This window comes from Fusarium vanettenii, assembly GCF_000151355.1.
Source record: "Fusarium vanettenii 77-13-4 chromosome 6 genomic scaffold NECHAsca_20_chr6_4_0, whole genome shotgun sequence".
In the NCBI taxonomy this organism is placed as follows: Eukaryota; Fungi; Ascomycota; class Sordariomycetes; order Hypocreales; family Nectriaceae; genus Fusarium; species Fusarium vanettenii.
In genome coordinates, this window is record NW_003315865.1 from 2,257,751 (window position 1) to 2,282,624 (window position 24,874).

The 24,874-nt window shown below is 50.8% G+C and overlaps 12 protein-coding genes across 12 annotated transcripts; 6 read left to right on the plus strand and 6 right to left on the minus strand.

Moving 5' to 3' along the window:
* Positions 1–269: 269 nt before the first annotated feature.
* On the plus strand, positions 270–1,392 carry NECHADRAFT_43331 (uncharacterized protein; the record flags this gene model as incomplete). The annotated part of the gene is made up of 3 exons (XM_003044937.1): positions 270–973; positions 1,023–1,216; positions 1,265–1,392. 3 exons carry the CDS (start codon positions 270–272, stop codon positions 1,390–1,392), a joined length of 1,026 nt encoding a protein of 341 aa, XP_003044983.1.
* A 376-nt stretch (positions 1,393–1,768) lies between these two features.
* Positions 1,769–3,589, plus strand: NECHADRAFT_82091 (uncharacterized protein; the record flags this gene model as incomplete). Its single annotated transcript, XM_003044938.1, has 3 exons — positions 1,769–1,824; positions 1,894–2,704; positions 2,756–3,589. The coding sequence occupies 3 exons, from the start codon at positions 1,769–1,771 to the stop codon at positions 3,587–3,589; spliced, it is 1,701 nt and encodes a 566-aa protein (XP_003044984.1).
* Positions 3,590–4,165: 576 nt separating this feature from the next.
* On the plus strand, positions 4,166–4,539 carry NECHADRAFT_122668 (uncharacterized protein; the record flags this gene model as incomplete). The annotated part of the gene is made up of 2 exons (XM_003044939.1): positions 4,166–4,280; positions 4,349–4,539. 2 exons carry the CDS (start codon positions 4,166–4,168, stop codon positions 4,537–4,539), a joined length of 306 nt encoding a protein of 101 aa, XP_003044985.1.
* Positions 4,540–4,994: 455 nt separating this feature from the next.
* Positions 4,995–5,879, minus strand: NECHADRAFT_94702 (uncharacterized protein; the record flags this gene model as incomplete). The annotated part of the gene is made up of 3 exons (XM_003045341.1): positions 4,995–5,642; positions 5,733–5,752; positions 5,783–5,879. The coding sequence occupies 3 exons, from the start codon at positions 5,877–5,879 to the stop codon at positions 4,995–4,997; spliced, it is 765 nt and encodes a 254-aa protein (XP_003045387.1).
* Positions 5,880–6,236: 357 nt separating this feature from the next.
* On the minus strand, positions 6,237–7,964 carry NECHADRAFT_94703 (uncharacterized protein; the record flags this gene model as incomplete). The annotated part of the gene is made up of 3 exons (XM_003045342.1): positions 6,237–6,988; positions 7,040–7,871; positions 7,914–7,964. The coding sequence occupies 3 exons, from the start codon at positions 7,962–7,964 to the stop codon at positions 6,237–6,239; spliced, it is 1,635 nt and encodes a 544-aa protein (XP_003045388.1).
* Positions 7,965–8,401: 437 nt separating this feature from the next.
* On the minus strand, positions 8,402–10,200 carry NECHADRAFT_82095 (uncharacterized protein; the record flags this gene model as incomplete). The annotated part of the gene is made up of 6 exons (XM_003045343.1): positions 8,402–8,980; positions 9,033–9,380; positions 9,440–9,624; positions 9,682–9,735; positions 9,779–9,954; positions 10,022–10,200. 6 exons carry the CDS (start codon positions 10,198–10,200, stop codon positions 8,402–8,404), a joined length of 1,521 nt encoding a protein of 506 aa, XP_003045389.1.
* A 549-nt stretch (positions 10,201–10,749) lies between these two features.
* On the plus strand, positions 10,750–12,378 carry NECHADRAFT_94705 (uncharacterized protein; the record flags this gene model as incomplete). The annotated part of the gene is made up of 5 exons (XM_003044940.1): positions 10,750–11,046; positions 11,097–11,183; positions 11,232–11,890; positions 11,948–12,110; positions 12,163–12,378. 5 exons carry the CDS (start codon positions 10,750–10,752, stop codon positions 12,376–12,378), a joined length of 1,422 nt encoding a protein of 473 aa, XP_003044986.1.
* A 461-nt stretch (positions 12,379–12,839) lies between these two features.
* NECHADRAFT_94706 (uncharacterized protein) lies at positions 12,840–14,386 on the plus strand (the record flags this gene model as incomplete). Its single annotated transcript, XM_003044941.1, has 3 exons — positions 12,840–12,865; positions 12,923–13,230; positions 13,290–14,386. 3 exons carry the CDS (start codon positions 12,840–12,842, stop codon positions 14,384–14,386), a joined length of 1,431 nt encoding a protein of 476 aa, XP_003044987.1.
* Positions 14,387–15,036: 650 nt separating this feature from the next.
* Positions 15,037–17,244, plus strand: NECHADRAFT_44101 (uncharacterized protein; the record flags this gene model as incomplete). Its single annotated transcript, XM_003044942.1, has 1 exon — positions 15,037–17,244. The coding sequence occupies one exon, from the start codon at positions 15,037–15,039 to the stop codon at positions 17,242–17,244; it is 2,208 nt and encodes a 735-aa protein (XP_003044988.1).
* A 319-nt stretch (positions 17,245–17,563) lies between these two features.
* NECHADRAFT_82099 (uncharacterized protein) lies at positions 17,564–18,971 on the minus strand (the record flags this gene model as incomplete). The annotated part of the gene is made up of 3 exons (XM_003045344.1): positions 17,564–18,085; positions 18,127–18,603; positions 18,672–18,971. The coding sequence occupies 3 exons, from the start codon at positions 18,969–18,971 to the stop codon at positions 17,564–17,566; spliced, it is 1,299 nt and encodes a 432-aa protein (XP_003045390.1).
* Positions 18,972–19,653: 682 nt separating this feature from the next.
* NECHADRAFT_104871 (uncharacterized protein) lies at positions 19,654–21,059 on the minus strand (the record flags this gene model as incomplete). Its single annotated transcript, XM_003045345.1, has 4 exons — positions 19,654–20,226; positions 20,305–20,591; positions 20,643–20,993; positions 21,035–21,059. The coding sequence occupies 4 exons, from the start codon at positions 21,057–21,059 to the stop codon at positions 19,960–19,962; spliced, it is 930 nt and encodes a 309-aa protein (XP_003045391.1). The 3' UTR covers positions 19,654–19,959.
* Positions 21,060–21,182: 123 nt separating this feature from the next.
* On the minus strand, positions 21,183–24,285 carry NECHADRAFT_94709 (uncharacterized protein; the record flags this gene model as incomplete). Its single annotated transcript, XM_003045346.1, has 4 exons — positions 21,183–21,467; positions 21,522–21,860; positions 21,911–24,181; positions 24,259–24,285. 4 exons carry the CDS (start codon positions 24,283–24,285, stop codon positions 21,183–21,185), a joined length of 2,922 nt encoding a protein of 973 aa, XP_003045392.1.
* Between the last annotated feature and the right edge of the window lie 589 nt (positions 24,286–24,874).

Genomic DNA, 24,874 nt, shown 5'->3' on the forward strand with positions numbered 1-24,874 from the left:
TACCATACCCCAGTTCATCCATCTCTCCGTTTCCAGATTCGGTCCCTCCTCTCGGTATCGGTTGAAGTTGTCGGAATTATCGATCCGATGCCCATGGTACTACTGGCACCATTCCCAGATAGGAGGGCACATTTGCCGATAGTCGACGTTTGTAAGCTCATAGAGAAACGAGAAACTCAACAATACCCGAGCACCTTGAGTCTACCTGTCTATCCTTCGATTCAATTCCATCACCCAATTCCCCATTTTCCATTCTATCCACCGAAACAATGGCCAAAGGAACAGTAGCCATCGAAGAAGCAGTTGTCAATGCCGATGACCTGGAGTGGCTTTCACAAACAGCCAACATTTACGCCCCCGGCCAAACAGGACAAACTCAGCATCACGCTCTCACCAGAAAGCTGGCCGATATTCATGATGAACGTCTAAAGGCGATGGACGCCAATGGCGTCGACTATATGCTGCTTTCACTCACGTCTCCCGGTAGCCAAGGGGAGTCAGACCCCGTGAAAGCATCGAGTCTTGCTGTAAGGTCGAACGACTGGTTGGCGAAACAAGTCGCAGAAAATCCCAAGCGGTTTGGAGCTTTGGCTGCGCTTTCTATGCATGATGCCGATGAAGCAGCGGCTGAACTCAGACGAGCCGTGAAAGAGTTGGGAATGTTTGGCGCCTTGATCAACGACTTCCAGAGCGCAGGGCCTGATTCAAGTGTGAAGAAGTACTATGATACTCCTGAGTATCTCCCCTTTTGGAAAGCTGTCGAAGAGTTGGATGTGCCAGTTTATCTGCATCCTCGATATCCAATCGATTCAGAACTACATTCAGACGGAAAATTTGGACCTAGAAAGCAGATTCTTGGAGCAGCCGTTCAGTTCCACTTGGACCTTAGCTTCCACATCTACGCATTGTGCTCGAGCGGAATCTTTGATCAGTTTCCCCGAGTACAAGTGGTGATTGGGCACATGGGAGAAGGGTATGTGCTCACTTCTGAAGACATCTACTCTGCTAACCCTTCTAACTAGTATTCCGTTCAACCTCTGGCGAGCTGATCATTGGTACAACAAGCCTGTTAAAAAGGCCACGAGGCCATCAAAGCACGACTACAGCTACTATCTGAAGCACAATGTCTCCATCACCACCTCTGGCAACTTTTCCACGGACGTGATGAAGTTCTGTGTTGCGCAGCTGGGAGTTGAGAGATGCATGTTTTCAATTGGTACGTCCATAACCTCGGGTAGGAATGACTTTCTAACAATATCGGCAGATTACCCATATGACACCATCGAAGAAGCCCAGGATTGGTGGAAGGGTGCGGAACTTCCGGAGGACCAAAAGCAGGCTGTGGGCAGGTCGAATGCAATCAAGTTGTTTAAGCTCCCACTTGAACCATAGCACCTAGAGCAATGAATGGATGTAGCCTCGATTTTCCGTTGCAAATGTCATCTCTGGTCTTCATAAATTCTCCCTTTCATCATTTCTCTGAGTGAATCAGCGTGGCCTCAAAGCTGATGGTAGTATCAGGCTATGAAGTTGTCACTGGACGCCATCCTCATTTGGTATTTGCCACACTGTTGGCTTTCCATTGAGTTTGGACCTCCGAGACAAATATTTTCATTGGGGCAACGTTCACCTTCAGCTGAGGTCGGTTATCTGCCCAGCCGTTCTAGACCAGTACAAGCATCTTGGCGAAGCAGGCTGAGGACATGTCACGAATCAGAGAAAAGATGGCTTTAACTATTGATTTTTAATCATACCTCTAATGGACAAAATGGCTGATTTGAGAATGATGAGATATCGGTGCGGTCCCTCCCTTCAATTCAAGAGGTGAGTATTTCGTCTCGATGAGCCCGTCACTTTCACGTTTTCATCAACAGACTTCGCCACACACCACAGTATAACGACGACGATGGCCGATTCCAGTGGTCAACAGGGCTTATCCGGCGATGACTTACGGCGAGCCTACTCGGACATCACGCGGCTGTGGCTGTTCTCTATTGTGCCGCTGGTCGTTACGGTTGTAACGTTCATCGCCCTGCTCGCATCAAACTCTGTGGATACGAGCAGCCAGCACATTCTAGTGCTATACGAAGCAACGCGTCTCTTGGTACCGCTTCAGATAGCTGCTCTCGTCGCGCCATGGAACATTGGCCACATCATGAAGCTCTGCTCTTATTGGGTTGGCTACCGCGCGAGCCTGTCCCGCTATCGGTACCATGGAGTGTCTATGGTTTCAGATGAGCAAGGCACCATTACTTCGCACCTTTTCTTCGCTAGCCCCATGACTGCGTTGATGGCTCTTTGGCACGCCTGCAAGCCAACTCAGTCTTCTATAAAAGGTTTAGAGCTATTGCGACACTTTCCAGGTGGACCAAGAAGTGAGCTTGGGGAATATCTCACCCTGACGACTTCGGTTCTCTCACTTGTTGCATTTTCCCACCTGTTGTTTGCTGGGCTTGTTACTCTTTTAGCTGCCCTCGCCTCTATGGAGACGCACGACATAATCACTCCTGCTCAAGTTCCCATGCAGCACTTTGGAAGAGTCCTACCAGACAGTTGCATGAATACGAAACGCGTGTCAGAAGGCACGGTCTACTCCTGTGGAGTAGAACCTATTACTGGTGGATTCGTTCTCACCAACTCGACCGAGAGTATTCGGACTGTCAACAATGCGTCCAGCTTGAATCAAGTTCTTTACGACGGTCAGGTGGGTTCCATTATGTGGTGCAAATAGTGCAGCTTCTAACGCTTTGTACAGAACCAAATCGCATTACTAGCGCCCAAGGATATCAGCGGAGCACTCGACTACTCAGCCAAGACACTTGGTGTCAGCACTCAATGCAGGTCAAAAGGGAAAGAGTGTAGGCTACGGCTCAGCAGTAATAGTGACACCGGGGTCGTGCATTCCTGCCCTCCTGACGAGAGTGCCGGCGATGGCTCTCTTTCTGTCACTGAATCGTGGGCTGGGAACGTTACTTTGGGACCTGGTAGAACCCCCAACCCTTTCAACTACTGGATCTGGAGTGTCGTCGACGAGACCGAGACCCACCTGTCGAGCGATTCGGAGGTGGTGAAGATGGTTGGCGGCGCCATCTCGATCCTTCTTGACTGCAGCATCAACGTCTACAACGTCACATATTCTGTCAAAAACGGAACTATCGTCCCCGAGACGCTCATCGCAACCATGGCTGGCGACGCTCCCTCGTATGTCGTGGCTGACCCCCTCGCCCTCAACTTTGCCCAGAACCAACTTTACGAGAGTCTTCGTCTAGCCGCCGTCACCTCTCTCAATGCGTCAGAACTAGCTTCTAAAATGTCTGTGTCTGTCAGTCAAATGGCCGTGGCTTTTATTGCCGGCATATTCGAGCCTCTGCTGAATGAGGAGGAGAGCACTCGCCGAGCCGTACAGGTCGCCCGCCTTCCTTTAGCTCTGGTTTGCATAGCTATCGCCCTCGGAATCATTCTTGCCTTACAGGCAACCTGTTTCTTTCTTATAGCGATGGGACTAGTGCGGAAGGATCCAAACACAGTGGTTGAACGGGATAGGTTCACACTTGAGGCACGTGTATCAGGTGGGGTGCGGGAGATGTAATCGACCCGCCAGCACACTTTCCGAAGGATAGATAAGACTTTTTTTGTCATGGTAGGCTTCTGGTTACGGGAGAGGATCCTTGACGGAAGGGCTAGATAATCCTGATGCGCGGATCCAATGCGAAGTTAGGCATAATTCTACCACGAAAAGACGTCCAGTGTCTCACCAATGCTAATCCTGGTATGGGTTGCTCAATCTCTTTTGCCCAAGTAAGAAGATTTGCTTAGTGCATGATAATTTAGGGCTTCATCGACCTATCACCGTTGAATCTGACCTCTGACTAGGGCTGACGGCCGTTGTGCGCAGCTCTGGAACGCCAGTCAGCGGGAAGGTAATCGGCGAACAGCACATCCCCGACGGCGAAGCCCGATAATATGCAAGGTATACGCTAATTTCGGTATTGAGAGGCAGCCAGGGAGCATAGATTAACGAGGTTTTTCCATGACGGAATTGTGCTTCCAAAGTAGCATATAAGAAGGCAGTGACTGTCGGGGAAGTGAAAGTTCTCAATAATTGAGCATCTTTCCATCATATCAAACTCAGCAGTTCTCATCTAGTCAGATATACTTTGTTAAAATGGTCAATTTCATCACCTTCGCCATTGCCTCCGCAATTCTCTTTCCAACTCTTGCAACCGCCGCAGCTTGTACGGACGGCCTGACCTACTGTGGCTACAACCTGTTGAGGCGAGGTAAGATTTCTCCCAAAGAATTCGGAATTTTCTCAAAATCAGCTCTGGTTCTGATCTTTGGGACATAGGTGACTACAAGGCCGAGATCATCGCGGAGCTTGAGAGAGTTGGAGACCACCTCAACGACCCTACCGAAGAGTACGACATCTACCATGGTCTTTTCAAGTGCGGCGAAGGTGGTCACGGGTGGATTCGATATGTCAGCCATTGTGACAGGTTCTGCAACGATGGCGGCGCGGGTAAAGACGACTACTGTTAGATGAGACGGAACAGAACCGGTCACAGTTGAGGGAGCATGGTGCTTATGCCACGGCTGAAACATTTCAAAGGGACACGTTCAGTTTAATAGAGGAGTATTCGTTTGAAGAACATGACAAATAAAAAAGAATGACACTTCACGACATGAACAAAAAAAACATACAACAGTGGGGATTCGTTGGTCGTCACCGATCCAACTACTAATCCACCCCTCACCGGCTTATACATGGGAGATCAGACGGGATCCTAAGTTTTCCAGTGGGCATGGTCGTATGTGAGAGTGGGAGCTTGTCAAATGGTTCATATGCCAGGCGGAATGGTCTAGTTATAGGGTAGAGTGGTTCAGGCGATAGCTGCTGTGCGATCACAGAACGGGGCTTTAACATGAAGAAGACCATGAAGGGGTAGGCATGCGGCAGTAAGAAGTTTAGCACGAACAATTCATCTATTGTATGTCTACTCTAGCTTCAAAGCAGGAAGTGCATCCTTAGCCGGCTCCCCAAAAGCAGGGGCCTGCATATCCTCATCCTTAACCTGCTGCCCAGTAATGGGATGTTGATAATGGAAGGGGACGACCCTCGTATCTGGCCACAGCATCTGCTGATCTGTCGATACAACCTCGTCCGGTCCCGTAGGATCCTCGGGAAACGTCTTCTTGGGGAATGGGACGAAACCAGATGTCTTCTTTGACCATCCTTCTTCAACATCTCCATGCCAGAAAGGAAAGTATCGAAGACGGAGAATACGCCACTTTCCATCGGCTTCCTTGACATACTCATTCTCGTAGATGCCACCCTCAAACCACTGGCAGAATCCTCGAGGGTGCTTCTCTGCCTGACTAATGTGGACACCAGCTTGCATCAGAGAGCGAAAACGACCCTTGGCTAGAGCAACTGTGCCGTCTGAGCGGGTTCCATACTCAACGTCAACAATCCCTTGCATCTGGGGATGATCAAGCAAGAAGCCGTGTACAGGACCATTTCTTTGAACAAAACCCTTGGAGAATCGATCAACATAGAGTCTCTTGACTCCCTCTTTGGTCAGGTACCGCCCGCCCAGAAACTGCACGTAGGCCTCCGGGCTGGTGGAGAATAGTTCTACCACCTACACAATTAGTAAGGTCTAGTAGAACTCATAGCAGTGTTACTCGCCTCCTCATACAGACACTTGTCCAAGTAGTATCCATATTTGTACTGCAGCTTTCGAATCTCTTCCTGGTCTTGCAATATCTTGTCAGCCAGTACGTAATATCACATTCAAACTGTACCTACCACTTAACCGAGTAACCTCGTTCCGAAGAAGTTCCACGGTACGTTTGAGTTCGCTGATTTCGTCGGCCATTGTATTGATTGGTAAAGTGTTTGTCACGGGTTTGAGGTCTGCTCTAATTCGTCCGGTGGAGGAGTGGCTATTCATACAGGTTTCTTGGAAGATGGTTTCCCGCTTGCCAAGGCGCTACCCCGCGTTCGGTGTCATTCGTGAATGCGAGGCTATTTCCGTCGCCGTCGGGTCGATGAAGCCGATGCGATGGAGGGGATCATCGGGAGCATTGGAGTTCCCATGTGATAGCTACGCCACTGTTTAGGTGCCTAATTCGGTTTCAAGATCCGGTAAATTGACTTGGATAATAGCGAACGTGACAATAGTTTGGTGGTTCTGGACCCCGGTTTCTCAGCGGTCAATGCCCACTCTCGCTCCTCATTGTTTCTCCGCTCTGGCCTCTGCAACTTGCCAAGGCAGCGGCTCAGTCGCAATCTTTGCCGGTCCAACATCCCCAGTCTTGCTCCTCCGTTTCTCCCATTCTTCAATCTCCCGCTGATCCACAAAGTTCCCATGAAGTCCCATCCGAAGCCGAAGCGGCAGATGCACCACGGCGAGTGGGCCCTGCGACAGGTTCAATGCGTCAAACACCAGGATGTCGTTTCTTTGAACATCCAGGTGGTTGAGAATTGCAACCAAGTAGCCATCACCTTCACCTTTAGACCCCTCTCTGGGGATAAAGACGGGTTCTTGAAACGTGCAAGTTGGGCCTGCGAAATAGACGTCCTTGATCTCTGTCTCCCAGTTGTAATGCCCAAGAACGTTCCATAGCCCACCAGCTGGTGGTCCACAGCGCTGAATATCGTATGGGCGAGTCGCATCCATCTGTAACTGCCAGAAGTGATTGTATGGCTTTGAGAGGAAGCGTTCGTCTTGCTTCGAAAACTCCCCGTTGGTTCCATACTTCTTGAAAGGCGTCACTCTCGTGTTTGTCTTGCTCTTTGGGTCAAACACCCAGCGAAAAGTGTCTGAGATCAACTTCTGTCGCGCCTTGGCTTGCATGGAATGAGGGCCAGCGGCTGCTTCATCCGGGGGCCACCAAAAGAAGACATTGCCATCGGCTACGGTCAAGTCGCAGACGATGTGACCGTTTTCATCTTCGTATGCCCCAACAACATGCCCATGGAAGCCTGACTCTGGTTAGTAAGGGAATCGAGCCGCTAAGTAAAGGGAACACTAACCATTATCTGCTCGCAGCCAAATGATGTCTTCGTCGCCTTTCCGAGGCACAATTCCGTAGTATTGGTCCTCGTTCGGATCCCATGCCCAATGATTGCCCCCTTTCTTCAGACGATCAAGTTCGCATTTGAGAGGAGTCATGGGCAAGATCAAGTAATTCTTGGTCAGAGCAGCGTCATGGATCATGCCACAAAATGGAGCTTTGTACCAGCGTTCATGCGTCAGTTTCCCATGCTCGGGCTCAAAGGTCCAGACTGCAATGTCGCAAGAACCGTCGTGGCCGTTGCCTCCAGCTTCGTATGCAAAAGCAACCATCTCTCCAGTGTCTGGATCCATCTTTGGATGCGCCGTGAAGCAGGGAGCTTTTATCTGGCCTTCAAAGTCGTAGCGACCAAGAGTTTCGAGGGTAACTGGATCCATCGCAAAAGGAGGTCCGTCTTCTTTCGACGCAAGAAGCGTACCACGCCAGAAGTACACATTGGTGTTTGAAACAGTTCGAATGATCCCTTTGACCATCTCGTTGTCGGTGTATGCATTGCGATATCTTCCAAACATGGCCTTTCGATGTTTGTCCTCGGCGTTGAATCTATCGGTTCTCACGTAACGTTGCTTGAAGTCGACGTGGCCATTGCGGAACTGAATTGCGCTGACCATTCCATCACCACTGAAGTTGACATCTTCCTCGTATACTGGAGGGAACCTGGGATCGGGCTGGACGCGAAAGAAGGTGCCGTTGATGTCCTTGGGGAGGTTGCCGGAGATCTCGAGTTCCACCACATCGCATTCGAGTCTGGATGGCTGAAGAGGTCCTCGGAAGAAGGGTGTATCTGGATACTTGATAGTATCACCAACTCTCTTTCCATCAGCGTACCCAACATCAGTATCAGATGAAGGTACGCATTGAGGGCTCGAAATAGGCGCGGCCATGATGGCGAATAGGGATGGGTCTCCTAGTGGGGTCGTGATACAGAGTTGGATGTGTTTGCAAAGTAGGTAATTGTTGTATTTAGAGATGTTGTGATTCGTCCATAGATATCTTGGCTGAAGAGTATACGACTTTATGAATAACACATGCCTACCCGGCTCCTCTCGGCACCATCGGAGGTATGCTGGCGACGATCCAACACAAGGGGTCAGGACTCAATCGTACGTTTCACGGTTATAGGTAGTTGTTGAAAGAGGGGTTGAGACCAACGGTGGTCTTTGAGTTGACATAGCTATTCTTGTAAGTCGTTCATCATAATCCTGTTGGCCTTGAGCCACCATTCATTCATCATGGTCCTTGGCACTGTGAGGTCATTAGGGGATTTTTTTTGCCGGATTGTCGTCCAACAACTCATGTTAAAACATTATAGGACTATATATCAATTTAGCAAGCTGACTCTGCCAGCCCCAAGTCTACCACTCAGCAGCCGACATTGTGCAGCCCCCATGGTCTGCAAGTGGTCAAAACAATGAACTCTCCGCCTTGCCTTGTACTTTTGCATATCAAGTTCCTCCACATTTCCGTATGGGCCATAACCCTGGATTGATGATTCTGGCCATGGACTACCCCCATACATGAATGTCATCCACGCTTGACGCATCTCCTTTCCAACTCTGTCAGCACCAGGGTTGAAGGAGAGGTCCACTCCGCCGAATAAGAAGATGAGATCCACAGCGTGATGAGCGCGACTAGATGCTTGCCATGGGTTGGCTTCGTCCACTATGTACTGGTAAACCTTTTTGTTAATCTTGCGCCATCTCTCACTAATCTCTAATGCGGGAAGGGCGAATCTTGTGTCGTTGATAATGTCGAGAACTCCGAGTCTAGAGGAAACAGGCCGTTCAGAATAGATATGATAAAGCTCTTCAAGCTTCGGGGCGTCTTGTGAGCAGGAGCGGATGATTTCAAGAATCTCCTCTGGCTTTAAAAGGTCAACACCGCTCCGCCATATAGCTGACTGTGTTCATCAAGTCAGCAACACCTTCTCGATCTCGTAGTGGTGAACCAACCTCATATTCCACATCGGATACCATAATTCCATCGATCTCTTCCGTTCTATTCTCCCAACCATCGATGTCGGGGTCTTCCTGGAGCCACATAGAGGTCACTCCGCAATTGATCAACGCCTGGACTAACGAATCCGCGCTGCTGTTGTGTAGTGTTTCCCCTCTGGCTTGCAGCTCAGTCGTTATCCGTTTCAAAAGACCCTGGCCAACTTCCAGTGGTTGGGGAGGCGACAGATGGAGAGAGCCTGATGCCAATATGGCCTGGGAGACACATTTCGGGGCCGTCTTGGATAGGACATGGGCGTGCACATATACAGCACCTGCACTTTCACCGGCAAGTGTGATTTTCCCCTAGAGACAGCTTCAGCACTGAAAGGCACAGGGATGAGCAAGAGGATCTGTTTACTGACCGGATCACCGCCAAAGTCTCGGATGTTATCCGATACCCATTGGAGAGCCAGTCTCTGGTCTTGGAGGGCGAGATTCCTCTCTCCTTCGCCATCGCCAAAGGCAAAGATGTTGAGGCGGTAGTTGAATGTGACAATGATGATGGGCCTGTCGCTGTCGACTGATTCGGCCACAAACCTCGTGGGATCTTAGAGGGCAAATCAGTTTTATGCTCAGACGAGGCTGCAGGAAGAGATCTACCTACCACAAACTGGACTCGCAGCTGACGCAAATGTCACACATTGAGAGCCGCCTGGAGCTGTATCAGTCCTAAGTTCATGTCTTAAGGCTAAGAACAATACCATGAATCCATACGAGCACCGGCAGTAGTCCTTTGTCTTTTATGTCTGCGCTTGTTGGACGAGAGATGTTCAAGTTCAAACAATTGAATTCGTCTTCTTCAATGGTTGGACTCTCCAGGTTTCGCGGCAGACGAAGGAGATGGCCAACGTCAACCTTTGGCTGAGGGCATTGCGGACTGGGCCACGGGCGGGAGAATTAGCTGAATTGGTACAGGAAGTGTCCGGGATTCACCAAATAATTACCCAAATTTTGTCGCATCTAGTTCCCTTGGGAGCGCATCATATGCCGGTTTGTGGAATCTCTCCGGAATGCGGCCGTATGGGATGCCCCGAAAATGCCAGACGTGCCGCTCAAACCGCTCATCCTGGATCCCTTGAACGGTGCTGGATGACGTTTGCAGTGTAACAAAAGAATCAGTCATGGTGGCAGTTTGCTTCTGCTCAACACAAGCAATGAACGGTGCTTTCCTCTCGTTAAAGTTTCCCTTGGGTCGCAATAATGGAGTCGAGTCAATTGCCGAGGCCCCTTGCGGTATTACGTGTTGTCAAAGAGGGCCGCTTACGGGTCTTGCAGATCTTGGGCTCTCACCGTCTCGTCAGACAAAATACAAAGGCAATTGAAGCAATTTCCCCAAGTCTTGACCGTTATCCAAGCTCCAAAAAAGAAGAGTAGAGAGATAATGCATTATTTCTGCTGACAGACAAGACCCGATCCCATCTTCCGTATGTCAATGAGTAAAACTCCAAGAATGCGCGGTCGGATCCAATCTACCGACGAATCTTCCGAACCATGCACCCCGCATTGTACCCCGCCCCTGGTGGATAATCCAATCTGACTGATTGAATGGTAAGCACGGCTTGGGTTAGCAGGATGTTGGTATATGAGGGGGTAGAGTGACGATGTCGTCTTTCGGCTGCTTCTGCTCAGACATACCGATCTATCCCAAAGGACCGGCTAAATAGCTTTCACAATGGCCGAGAAGTACGACTATCAAAACATTTTTCACTGGGCTGAGACTCAGAAGGATGGTTCAATTCCTTCGTTTGCGACGAGGAAGAATGATCCCTATGAGTACCAGGCTGGATTCAACAACCATTTTGAATCCGAAGCTATTCCCGGAACCATCCCCCAGGGTCAGAACAGCCCTCGTGTCGTGAGATTCGGCCTCTACGCCGAGCAGCTCACGACCTCGTTCGGTGCAGCTCGACACGCGAACAAGAACTCATGGCTCTACCGAGCGCGACCAGCCGTGGCGCATCAGGGATTTGTAAGACGACAATTATTCGGTTGAGAACCGTGCTAACCACTCCTTGGTAGACTGACCTGCCAAAAGTTGAAGGAACTGAGAGCTGCTTCTTGCCTTTGAACCCCAAGGTCAAGGTCTCGCCAACACAGCTTGCCTGGGTAAGTCACTGTCCAGTTCTGTTGGAGGTGCAAAGCTGATATTCGAAGCTCCCCTTTGACATCGTCGATGGTGCTGATTTCGTGTCTGGAATTCGCACAATCGCTGGCTCCGGCGATCCTACACTCAGGGAAGGTCTGGCGACGCACACCTTCACCGCAACCAAGAGTATGGAGAACCGTGCTTTTGTCAACTCTGATGGAGACTTCTTGATCGTCCCCCAACAAGGTGCCTTAGACATCCAAACCGAATTTGGACCTCTGTATGTTCAGCCCGGTGAGATCTGCGTCATCCAGCGCGGACAACGGTTCAAGGTTTCTGTCGAGGGTCCGACCAGAGGCTACATACTCGAGATCTGGGGGTCAAACTTTGAGCTTCCTGAACTCGGACCCCTTGGATCCAACGGCATGGCCAACGCTCGAGACTTTTTGCATCCCAAAGCCAAGTATAACGTGACCCAGAACGACCCTTGGGAGATTGTTTACAAGCTCGGCGGTCAATTTTTCAAGAGCACGCAGAACCACTGCCCCTTTGATGTGATTGCTTGGCATGGAAACTACGTGCCGTACAAGTATGACTTGACCAAGTTCATCAACGTTGGATCCATCTCTGTTGATCACATTGATCCTTCAATCTTTTGCGTTCTGACGGCCAAGTCACGAGACCCTCAGGCGCCTCTGCTCGATTTCTTGATCTTCAGCCCCCGGTGGTAAGTTTGCTTCTGGCCCGTTGTTTTGAAAGTTGATGCTAACATGGGGCCACCTAGGGACGTCGCGTCACATACCTACAGACCTCCCTACTACCACAGAAACGCAGCTTCAGAGCTTATGGGGCTCATTTATGGCGAGTATGCGGGCCGTTCTGATGAGTTTCAACCTGGCGGTGTGTCGCTCGAGACTGGCTTTGTGCCTCACGGTGTTGCCTACGAGGTGAGTGTCTACTACTAAACGGTATCCTAACTTGATGTCTAACTTTAAACAGGAGTTCAAGGCTGCCTCAGCTCAACCACCACCCGAGATGCAGATTTCCAAGGGTGCTATCGCCTTCATGTTTGAGAGCTGCCGGCAGTTTACCATCACTGATTGGGCATGGAACAGCGACAAGAAGCATGAGCATGAGCCCAAGATGTGGGATAACTTGGTCGACAACTTTTCGTCACACAAAGAAGAGATTGACCGGATACTGAGCGGTAAATAGTTGTATCTGACAGTTTTGTATTCTAATTGTAAGCAAATAACGATAAAGACACGTACAAGTTTGCCAATTTATGTCATTTTCTCCTCCTACCCGACACCTTTTGATGCTCGTCTCCGCACCAATCGGCACTGAAACGTTAGCGAGCCGTAGTGGATGTTACAGGGGATGCAATGTCCCCGCCAATTAGAACAAGGCCTTTAGCGGTGACATCGCGGGGAACGAATACGAGGCAGATTAAATGTGGACCGGGAGACGTGGTTCCGATGCCAACTCCATGGGCCGATTTTTGCTTGGCTTGAGAACAAAGACGAGAAGGATCAAGCATAAATTTCTTTTTGACACTTGTTTCTTTGATAAAGTCCCTCAATCTCACATCGCCTGTCTTGAACTTGTTAGACATCGATCCAGCACCCTCTGAAACCTCCTTCTGGCGCCGACAACTCCTGGTCTGACTGCCCAGTATGACCACCTACGAGTTCGGCGGCCCGTGAGTACACCTCCATCCAGTTTTCTCGCCTATCTGATCCTAACTCTATCTCAACAGCTTGGGCGCCACTGGCATCGTCTTTGGTCTTCCCGTTTTGATGAGCGTCCTCTTCCTTGGATGTAACGACGTCTCGGGATGTCCGGCGCCTGCACTCATGGACCCTCGCACACTGACCTGGGAAAAGCTGAGAGACCAAATTCCCTGGCCAGAGGATGGCATTTGGGGCTTTTGCAGCTGGGAGGCTTCAGGATGGTTGGCAGCTTACTATCTCCTAAGTCTCTTCCTCTACCGGGTGCTGCCCGCCAAGCAAGTCTATGGTACCAAGTTGCGCGAGTCTGGTCGTCCTCTTGAGTATCGGTTCAACGGTATGCCTGATTCCTCTGAATAACATAATTTGCAAGTCACAACTCACACATCATCAAAGCTTTCTCCTCTACTGTCGTTCAACTGGCCGCTTGTGCCGTCGGTACCATTATCTACGGCGCCGAGTTTCCCGTCTGGACCTTCATCACAGATAACTACCTTCAGCTTCTCAACGCAAACATCATCCTGTCCTTCATCATCTCCAGCTATGTCTATGTCGACAGCTTCAACGTCAAGAAGGGAAACCCTAAGATGCGTGAGCTCGCCAAGGGCGGACATACCGGCAACCTCATCTACGACTTCTTCATTGGTCGCGAGCTAAACCCTCGCATGACTCTCCCTTTCTTTGGAGAGGTCGATCTAAAGGCATGGCTTGAGATGCGCCCCGGTCTTACCGGATGGGCGCTGCTGGACCTTGCATACATTGCCAAGCAGTACCGCACCTACGGATACATCTCTGACAGCATCATCGTCATCACCTTAGTTCAGTCTTACTACGTTCTTGAGGGCCAATACGCCGAGTCTGGACTCTTGGGCATGATGGACATCACCACTGACGGATTGGGCTTTATGCTCGGCTTTGGTGATATCGTCTGGGTTCCCTTCCTGTATTCCACCCAGTGCCGTTACCTCTCAGTCTACCCGGTTCACCTGGGATGGCTGAACTTTGCCGCCATCGCTACCGTCTTTTCCGTCGGCCTGTACATCTTCCGAGCCTCCAATTCTCAGAAGAACCTCTTCCGCACCAACCCTGATCATCCGGCCTTTGCCAACATGACCTACATCCAGACCAAGAGAGGCACCAGGCTGCTCACTGGCGGTTGGTGGGGCATGGCTCGTCACATCAACTACTTTGGTGACTGGTTGCAGTCTCTGCCCTTTTCCTTGCCCACCGGAATCGCTGGGTACGTCATTCTCCCAGCCGGCAGCGCCGTCACTGGCGTGGGAATCACCAAGATGCTTGATGGTAGAGTGGTGACCCAAGAAGGCGTTGCTGGATGGGGAATGCTCTTCACTTACTTCTACTCAGCCTGGTTCGCCTTCATGCTCATCCATCGCGAGGGCAGAGATGATGCCGCCTGCGCCGAGAAGTATGGTGATGACTGGGTTCAGTACAAGAAGACTGTCAAGTGGAGGATCCTCCCTGGAGTGTACTAGGCTTGCCGTTGCAGTTTCGTACCATAGGATTGCCCCTGGGCCTTGCGAGTACCATGGGGTAAATAGAGGCGGGATGAGCGGGTTTATGTGCTGCGACGGATTAGATTTCCGTTTCCCTCAGAAGCTGCACTAGGCAATAGCTGAGTGTCTGTGATCACTGGCGAGGCACTTTCGACCAAGAATACAAAAAAGCTATGCTATCACAAATGTATGGTGTCCAGGACAACCCTTCCCGGCTGACGTTCAATACCAAAAAAGGACCGCGAGATGGTCAAAATAACTATGATGGAGGAATTGGATCCACGTTCTTTGCCACATGAGCTAGCTCAAGATGAAAACAACGAGCCCTTGCTGTTGAAAGCGTAGCCTTGTTTCCCATCGTGAACAGGCCTCAGCCACAACCAGTGTCACATCCGTGCGGATCAGCGATGTGATGTGGGCAGTGAGACGGCTGATTGGACAGTGGGCTGATGAAGGTCGCGATATCCAGCCTAAACGGTCAAAGGATCGGACGAGCATGCACGATGACGCTGACTCAGGGGGCCAACGCATCAGGTACTATATTTATACTTTCCATAGAAGTAAGCAATACAAAGAGGACATTTTGAATCGTGCAGCTTGGCCGATTTGACGACTGACAGCGGTTCACTATGCGACTCTTCTATAGAGCGTCATGGCTCACTCTCTTCTCCGCACTCGTCGCTGGCGACAAAGACTCGTGCCCAATCACAAGCCAACACCTCAGCGATCCTCCATACGAAAACTTCTTCTTCTCAGACTGCAATGTTGATGCGCAGGTCGTTGTCACCAGTCCAGTCCCAGGCAGCGACGTCTCCATCACCACCCCACGGCTGATTATCGCATGGCCGGCTGGGAACAGTGGAATATGCACCTTCTTCGAGCCCCGAAATGGTGAGAAGGGTAGCCTGGCTATCGAGCTGGTCAACTCTACCCTTGGAACGCCCTTGGCTTCCGTGCATGAAGAGAACGACAAGTCCGACTACCCCTTTGTGGGTGTTGAGGGTGTCTTATCACTCAACTCCTCTGCAAACCTCACACTTGCTATTCTCGGGAGCGTCAGAACGATTCGAGATTACACCGAGGGGGGCAACCTCAATCCGCTTTTCCAAGACGCAGTCAAAGTCGCCAAGGTGAAGGACAATACTATTCAGTTCTCTCGGCTTTGGCTGGACAACACGACAACCACAACCCTGTCGCTGGAGCCTTGGGCGGACTCGAAGGGCAACATCGACGTCCACGACAAGACGGCGAGTTTTAGTCCAGGGCTTTACAAATTTTCTGCCTCCTTCAACTACCCTCAGATGGAGCAGCTCAGCCCCCAAGAGGTTCTGAACAAGGAATCTCAATCCCTGATTCAGGAAGACCCTTCCCAAGTCCAGTCTCTATCCTTCTTCTCGTACACCGAGAAGCTGCTGGCTGGTGGCTGGAGGTTCCTGACCTACTTTGGTAGAGACAGCATGATTGCAGCCCTTCTTCTGGAGCCTGTGCTTAGCACCGGAAACAGTTCTGCCATGGAGGCCATCATTGGAGCCGTGTTGGAACGTATCAACCGTGAGGACGGTTCAGTATGTCACGAGGAGAGTATCGGCGATTATGCGACGTTCCAGAACCTGCAAAAAAGCATTGTTTCCACAGACGCGGTTTTTGATTATCACATGGTTGATACAGACTACTTTCTGCCTATCCTCATGGCGAGGTACTTTAACACCTCATCTGATAGAGTCAAGCCGCTGCTAGACACCAAAGCTGGCAAGGTGAACGCTCAGAATCGAGACTTGACTTGGAGAGACCTCAGCTACATCGGCGCCCAGAAGATCATGAAGGCAACCGAAGCATTCGAGAAAGACCCGTCGATCAAGAACTTGATTCAGCTCAAAGACAATGAGGGTACGGGACAGTGGAGAGATTCCCCATCCGGCCTGGGGAATGCTCGAATCCCCTTTGATGTGAACTGCGCCCTGGCACCAGCAGCACTATACGCCATCTCTGAGTTGGCAGGCATGCCAGATGTGTATCCTGATAACGCCGACACCAAGACATGGAGAGATGCTGCTACCAAGCGGGCTAAGGTGTGGGAGGACAAGACTCTGCCGCTTTTTCAGTACAACATTACTACTGACAAGGCTGAGTCTCTTCTGGAGGAATACACGAGCAAGAATAAGTTCTATGATGGTCCAGCTCAGACGGAGGCCCTTGGAAAATATTCATCCACCGGAAAGGTCATTGATTATGCCCTCGCCATCAAAACTATCGAGTCCCCAGACAAGATTGCTGTCACGCATACAGACACAGCATTCCGACTCTTCCTCCTCAACTCTGAAGATGACGAGCAGTTGACCATATTTCTCAACGCAACTGCCAACGCGATACTTCGCCCCTTCCCCGCTGGTTTGAGCACTCCGGTGGGAGCAGTTGTTGCGAACCCAGCTCTATCCGGCGACGACGACTTGATTAGCATTTTCACCAACTCAGCATACCATGGCACCGTCGTCTGGGGTTGGCAATTGGCTTTGATGGCAAAGGGCTTAGAAAGACAGTTGAAAAGATGCCTTGCATGCCATGCGAAGCGAGCACCTTGTCTCATCCGTCACGTTCCCTCATTTTGTCGAGACGATGGAGTTTACAATGCTCTGAGGAGTGCATATAATCATTTATGGGACCTCATCGAAGCGAACTTGGACCAGTTACAGTCCGAAGTGTGGAGTTGGACGTATAGCAAGGAAGGATACAAATTCTCGCCCTTAGGTGCCCTGGCCTCTGGGACGGAGAGCAATATTCGACAACTGTGGAGTTTTAGTTTCCTAGCCGTGAAGAGGGATAGTTCCTTTTCGCAGTGATTGAGAATGGGGGTTCAACTGTAGATTACTCGCCATGTCGTTTCATTCCATATAGGCACAAAAGTGAAGGCCTGCTTCAGACCATCCATCGAGGCCACCAAGCTATCACGGGGACAACCTTTCCAGTAGAAATTAAATGAACAAGCTGAAATAAGCTATATGGGTATAAAGTAGTTCCCATTCCGCAGCAGAAAGCTTAGCAGAGCGAGCAAGACACAAAAGTCAAGTAGATACAAGGAAAGAGGAAAGGTTCGCACAACCCCATTTGTCTAACTTACGTGATAATTCATCGAATCATTACAAAGCGGATACCAGAATTTCATTTCCCAATGTTGATCCAGGCGTTCTCCTTTTCCAGCGAATCCAGTAGATCAACAACCTCGTTCGCTTCAAACTTGATCGGCGCCTCTAGATCGTACATCTTGATGCCCGAGTCACTCCTCCTGAAGATGAGCGTACCCTTTTGGTTTTCAACTTGGACGTAGCCCTGTTTTGCGTCGCCGAAGTCAGGCTTGAGCGCGTATAGGAATGCGGTCAGGTCTGACATGGGGGCTTTTCGGTCTGGGTAGTTCTTGTCTAGAGATACTTGGTCTCTTGCCATCTTGAGAGGCTCTTCGCCGCAGTTGAAGCCGAGACATCTTCTTTCCATTATCGGACCGCCTTCTTTCTTGAGCCCGACGAGGGAGTACTGGGCATTTTGTGCGCTATGCGAAGGGACTACGACAAAGTCGGCAAAGTCGCCGAAGTGCTCAAAGACGAATGTAGCGGCTTTGGGGTTTAGGGCAATGTTGAACTGGTTGGGGAATAGGTTAAGGGCCAAGTCGCATGTTCCCTGCATAAACTGGTTAAAACTTGTTGGTCATTAATCATAGAGGTACTAACAATTTGCAGGTGGCATTTGACCTTGTTCGCGACACCTTTTTCGATGAATCGCTCAAGAATTCCGAGAGACGCGCCACCGAGGAATAGCACACTCTCTGCGGACTTGATGGTTTCACACAGCGAATCAAGCTTGAGTTGCGTAACTGAGTTTCCGATGCCTCCAATTTCTTCTTCCGCTGTCTTTGTGCAGGTCTTATACCACTCCCTGAGACTTTCGAGTCGCTTCGGTACTGGCTCCTCCATGCTGTTTTCATAGCGGAGAAGTTCTGTTTCGCTGCGAGCGACCAGCTCTTCTTGTCTGTGAAAGAAGAGGTTCACTGGATTTTCGACTTCATCAAAGCCGTCGAGGTCGATGAAAACCTCGACGGGAGCGTGTAGCCATTGACTTAGCGCCGCTGCGTGATCCCAAGCGACAAGTTCTCTGTGTAAGAATGCATCCTCTTTGGGCCCGTAAGGAGGCTTGATGGCCAAGCGAAGCTGTTGGTTGAAAAAGGTTCATGTCAGCCTCAATATTCTTGCGCCATCCAACAAAAGTCCTCACTCACAGTTTCTTTGTCCTCCTCGCTCAGCCCAGGGACGCTCTGGACATCCTTTTCAGTCAAAAGACCACCGAGAAGCACCTTGAAAGGCTTCCCATGATCCGGGAAATGCTTGATGATGAGCTTTAAACAACGGCTCTGCTGCTCAGCCGACTTGTTTGAGCCCAGTGACACCTGACGAGGCTCAAAAATCCAGATGATGCGCGTATTGGACTTTCTGGATGTCGCTCTGATGACAGCTCTCTGGGCAGCCCAGTTATCAGAGTCGATCGAGTCATTGTAGAGAATGATGATACGTTCCCCCATGGTTTCTACAGCGTCTCTTGTTTCGTTTCTTTGCGATGGGCGCTGGCGACGGACGGGGTTGAAAGAGTTAAGATGCTTTATCTATCTGACAGGGACAAGGTGGGGGAGTTGTGACATCCACCACGTGCGGGGCTGTGCATTGCTCAGCCCGCCCAGTCATAGTGGCTTATTAAGTGTGCTTGCTGCCTACCCTTATAACCAACCCAACTGTGTGCCTTGCCTGGCGCTTAATCACCTACAGCTATAAGAGGCCGTGATTAATCGAGGATCGGTTTTTACAATTATCTCCGGAAAAGTATAGCATAAGCTCACTATCTCATCTCTGACAGTGACTCCCCTCGCCTATGGTGCGGTGTCACGCCCTTTTCTTTTAGCTCGAGGCTGTTATACTCTGTTGCCTAGACAAGGTTCTGGCTAGAAGGATACCTACTGTACTGACGCCCGAGATTGTGCCTTGCGCCCTTTTCCAGTCAACCGGTTTCAGCCTCGCGGCTAGGTATCATTTGGGTATCATCTTTCAATTCAATGGATGTCCTGTATCAGCCACAGAATACACCTTGCACCAGCCCTACCAACTAGCGCCTGCTAAAACATTGAACCACAGGGCTCCAAGCCTCCAAGACAGCAGGCAACTGGTGAGACTTGGGCGATTAGAAGCCGTCACTCGAATGATTTCGCGAGGCATGACCAAGAATTGTATTTGGACTAAAGGGGTAACAGCCGGCAGGGCGTCATCGACCTTTGGGTCGGGGGCATCAAACCTGGCCCCAAGATTCACATGGGAGCAACAAGCATTTCTTTACCTTGCGTACATTTTGTGCCTCGAGACAAGGTCACGACTTGTGCCTCACTCATTCATGAACACACGGCACCCCATTTTGTCCCGCATCACTCAGACAAGCCTCCATTCTGCTATTCACCGTCCATCTTCTGGCTCAGTTAACTCATCAAGGGCTGGGCTTCAACCATAATAAAGTTATTCACCCTCTCAGTCCAACCAATACGGATCCAGCCCCTGCAAAAACTCCAGATCGACATTGATAAAACTCTTCCACAGGTCAATCTCCCTGAGCCACGGCTTCGTCTGGATGGCAAACGTCACAGCCGTGCAGTACTTAAGCAGTTCATCATCATCCTTGCCCATGACAAGGATCAAGTCGGCACGGCTCATCACATGGCCCTCAAACTGCTTCTCGAGCAATTTCAGCCTTCTCTCCGTTGTGTGATGCGCGCTGTACTCGCTGCCGGGCATGTCCTTGGGCACAAACTTCCACTCCCACGATCGACCCGCGCTGTCAAGGAAGCTGGTGTTCTGTCGGTTGCCCAAGCCGACCATCAGAGGGTAAAAGTGAGGAGCCGACCAGAGACGGATAAGCGCATACCGGGCACCTTCGTTCTTCTTGGCGAAGCTCTCTGCCGTGGGCAACACATGTGGCCACTTGGACGGGTGCACGAAAGAGGGAGGGAAAACCATGGGGAAGTTGCCGTAGCGGTCTTCGTAGTTGATGAAGAGATCCAGCTTGCCGGGACGGTGAGGCTCAGCCTTGGCTGTAGCCATGCCCAAGACGACTTGTGAGTCGTTTTGTATGTATGCTGGTGCAACGACTCCTGCGACATACACTTTCAACCTGTTAGCAATCGCACACGAATGGGGGCAAGGTTTTGACTTACAGCGAGCAACGATAGGGCGGACTGCAAGACTCCAGTCAAAGGGATACACATCGGCAAAGAAAGACTTGGTCTTGAGGAACTCATTCCACTCGTTCCAGAAAGCAGGATCTCGGAACTTGTAACTCGCCCGAGATCTGCGATCAGGCAACGTCTTGCTTCGTTCCTTGGGGTCAAACAGAAGACTGTTTCTAAACTCGTCGCATTGCTTGGACTTGATGAACTGGGTGACGAGCGTGGAAGCCTCTGCTTTTGGGAAGAACATGGCCACCAATGCAAAGGCCTTGACTAGATCTTGGATGATGAAGCCGTGTGGCCAGGGGAAAGAGGGGTCGTGGGTGTAGTCTTTGTAATCTGCTCGCAGGTCGAGCCAGTCGAGGATCTCTGCGAGGAACCAGACCCAGTCAGTAGGACCTGCATGGGGAGCAGCGAGCATGGCGCTGATCTTCTCCTGAACCTGGTCCCACTTCTCGTTGCTTCCCGGTTCAAGGTCTCCAGCGTGGAACGAATCCTTGAAACCTGATGTTCCTATTAGTATCACTGTTAAAGGTGTAGGTGGGCTGACTCACCGAAAGATCTATCCCGTTCCATCGTCTCCATGGGATCCGACTTGTTCAGTCGCTGGTCAAGGCTCATGCTCTTCTGAGGGGTAGTCAAACCAGTACGCTTGAGGAGGTTGCGTTGTGCGTCCGAGAGCGTCTCCTTGCGAGCTTGTTTGAGACCAGTCTCCCAAACTTTCGGTAGAGACCAGATACTGTTATCGTCGCGGTCCTTGACAGCTTTCAGAGCCTTCATGGGATCCTCGCCCATTGTGAACGCCTCCATTCCCTTTTCGAGGTGACGGATAGCGCTGGGCAGAACGCCGTCTTCGATGCGACTAACACCGTTTCTGATCTCCCGGAAGGGCACGTTCTTCTTGTTCGAGACAAGCTCATCTGGGAACAGGATCTCATCCTCGAGAACGTTGACGTCGTTGTAGAACATGTAGGGCGACCTGTCTTCGTCACCGGTGCGGCACTTGACGCTATGCCCCTTGATGTCGAAGAGTCTGAATTCGCTCCTCTCGTCCATGATGGTGTCCCAAAGGCTTTCCACCTTTTCGTCAGGCTTGATCAAACGCGTGCGCATTGTTTCCTTCTCTCTTGTCATGCTAGTTAAGAGGGGCTTCATGTGTTGATACACGTCGCGAGGGTGCTTGATGCGCCATGCATTTCGCAGTTCCTATGGTGATCTATCAGCTAAGCAAATACTAGGGTGAGTAGGAAACCTACCGTGATGACAACGTTGTACATGTCCAGAGATGACTGGCAAGGAACAAAGTCCCAGATAAAGACGTCGTAATAGTCATCGAACCCGAACCGCCATTCTCGGATCATATCAGTCATGTCAAAGTACAAAGGTCCCACCTCCAAAACGTTGCGCCACTCATTCTTGGAGGCCCTTCCAAGACCCTGCTTCATGCGAAACGTCCAGAGCTCCTCCTTGGGAGGCGCAGTGATGACACGCCCTGTCTTTCCATCTCGCACCATGATCAGCAGTTCTCCCGTCCGCATCAACAGGTACTGCAGGAAGCGGCGGGTGATGGGGTCGTTCCGCTTCATGTGGCCCACGATGATGTTTCGCGTCTCGACAATGTCGTGTTGGCGTCGGTTTGAGCTTCGACCACCAACTTGGTTGTACCGGCTGTGCTGTTGAGCCTCAAAATCGACAAAGTAAGGGAAGAAGCCCAACTCTTGAAGCTGCTGGATGAGCCGGTTGTTACCCCAAGAAACCCAGTTCGAAGCTGGGAAGTACTGCCACAAGGTGAGCAGGTTCAGATCCGAAAACTCGTTCCAGTTTCGACAGAGCTGGATGGCGTGCTTCAGATCGCAATCCTTGGCCATGACCGAGAACTGAAGCCAACCGTCTCGAGACATGGCCTTTTCGCTGGCGTGGTTCCAGATGCTCTTGCCGCAGACGGTGACCTTTGTCTTTTTCTTTGACTTTTGCTTCTTCTTCTTCTTCTTCTTCTTCTTCTTAGACAGGTTCTGCTTTTCATGCTTTTCAAGCTTTTCGAGAAAGTTTTCGAGGAGCCAGTCGTCGGTATGGAGATTCTTATAGCGGCTATCGCCGTTGAGCAGCTCTTCAAAGGTTTCGTCGTCCTCGTCTTCTTCTTCAGCCTCATCGACATCTTCTCCCTCCTCTGCTTCGTCACCACGGGCAAAATCTGCACAAGCATCTCGAACGTCCTGTAGAGTAGGTTCCTCAACCTTGAGGCAGAGATCTCGCAGATCCGATTCGGCGACCTGAGGGTCATTGAGAAACTCCTCGACGCTGTTGGCACGGAGAGCAGCAGGCAGCATGGAGGCGTGTCCAACCAGCAGACGACAAAACAGCAGGTGCTTGATCTGTCTAATGTCGCTGACGGTGGACTCAATCTCGTCGTTGGTCATTGGTGCCGTCTTCTCGTGGGTCTCGTAGGGGTTCTCCAGTGTCCCCACGATCTGGAAGCCCCAGACGTCGTCGTAGTTCTTCTTCACTCCATGGCTGAGGCGGTTTCGCATCTCTTCTTCAGTCTCGATGTTGTTCCTGTCCGGCTCTTGTAGCTCAGCACCGCCGCCGGGCATAGGGTACCTGCCCTCCTTCAATGTTGCTATGAGCCTTCCCTGGCCGGTGGGGGTCGAGCCGGATGGCTGGGCAGAGCTCTGGCCGCCAGCTTTGGCGGCCTTGGCTTTCGCCTTCTTCTTCGTCTTCTTGGAAGGCTTCGCGGGCTCAGGAGGGGGTGAGGGTTCAAGAGGAGGAATCTCTTCCAGCGGAGGAAGCTCCTCCTCCCCTTCTTCCGTGGTGTTTAGCCAGAGGAAATGCTTGATCAAGTCGATATAGCGGTTCCGCTTGAGGTGCTCCATATCCTCGATAGGATCCCATGCTTCGTCGTCTTCCTCAGCCGCCATGGCCATGCGTTCCCTATATGCATCCTCGAGGTACGCATCTTGACGCTTCTGCTCCTCCTTCTGTCGCATCCTGGCAAGTCTACCCTCCAGCTTCTTGACGTGACGTTTGAACAGTGCAGCCTCCTGCTTGACCTTCTTCTGCTCTTTCTCATCATTGGCTTCCTCCTCCTCTTGAACCTCGCGAACCCAAGCGAACCATTTCTCTTTCTGATACAAGACTTGAGTGGTGCGCTTTTCGACTCTTTGCATGGCCTTCATAACAATGTGACGCTGGCTGATGAGCTTATCAATGTATGCCTGGTGGCCATAGTCGACGTTGAGGGAGTAGAAATGCTTGTGGTGAAGCTTGCGTGCGTCAATGACGTTGCCGAGCAAGACATATTTGTCGAAGAGATGAGAGTGGACTTCTCGGAGAGTCTTTTCGTTGTCAATCGACTCAAAGTCGTCGTTGGCAAGGGGTTCCTGAGCGTTCTTGAGGTATTCGGGGGCCTCATTGTCCAGAGTATCCAGGAGGGCATTGCGTCGCTTGTAACCCTTGTAGAGGGCAAAGACTTGCTTTGAATGGAATCCGCAAAAAAGACCATTGGCGTGAGTTGCCTCCTTTTGGCATCTCTGGTCATCAGAGAGCTGTAGAGCCTGTTGGTGGTCAGTCCCCGCATCTGTCTTATCTTAGAATGATTCGATCTTACCTGGCATTGCCCTTGATCTGAAGCCATGGCGGCTGCAGTGCAATTCACCTACAAGTAAGCAATATTGGCCTTTGGCCACTATCGCCAATTCGGCCCGAGCTACTAATCCAAGTCCGGCTCAAGATGCGATCGCGTCGTTGTCGTGTTCCTGACGCGCTTGCCCGTTTCATGTCGTCATGATTTCTCTTGCCAGCCCCGCTTCAGATTTGTAGGGGGGGTCCGGCAGTTTCGCGGATCATCCTCCGAGCCGAGCCTTAACCGGAAGAAAAAGGTACGTACTTCTTTTCTCTTCTCCGGTGCTCCACCTTTTGTCATCAGCCATACCCTAGAGTGTTGCTGGATGCATGGCCATTTCATCCATCATCCTCCCTCTGAGCTCGGAAGAATGCCCTTAAGATAATGATGTGGGTACTTAAGGGCTAGGGTGATGATATTCCAAGTCGGTGCTGAGCTAAACCGACTCCAAGACCAAAATCAAGGCACTGGTCCATTAGATGGCGTAGTGCTGACAATTTGATGCTTGCTGTAACATTGGCTGTAATATCACAACTACTCAACCACGCCCTTCCATTGACATTAGATGGCAGATCGCGTGATGACTATAAAGCGAGAATTA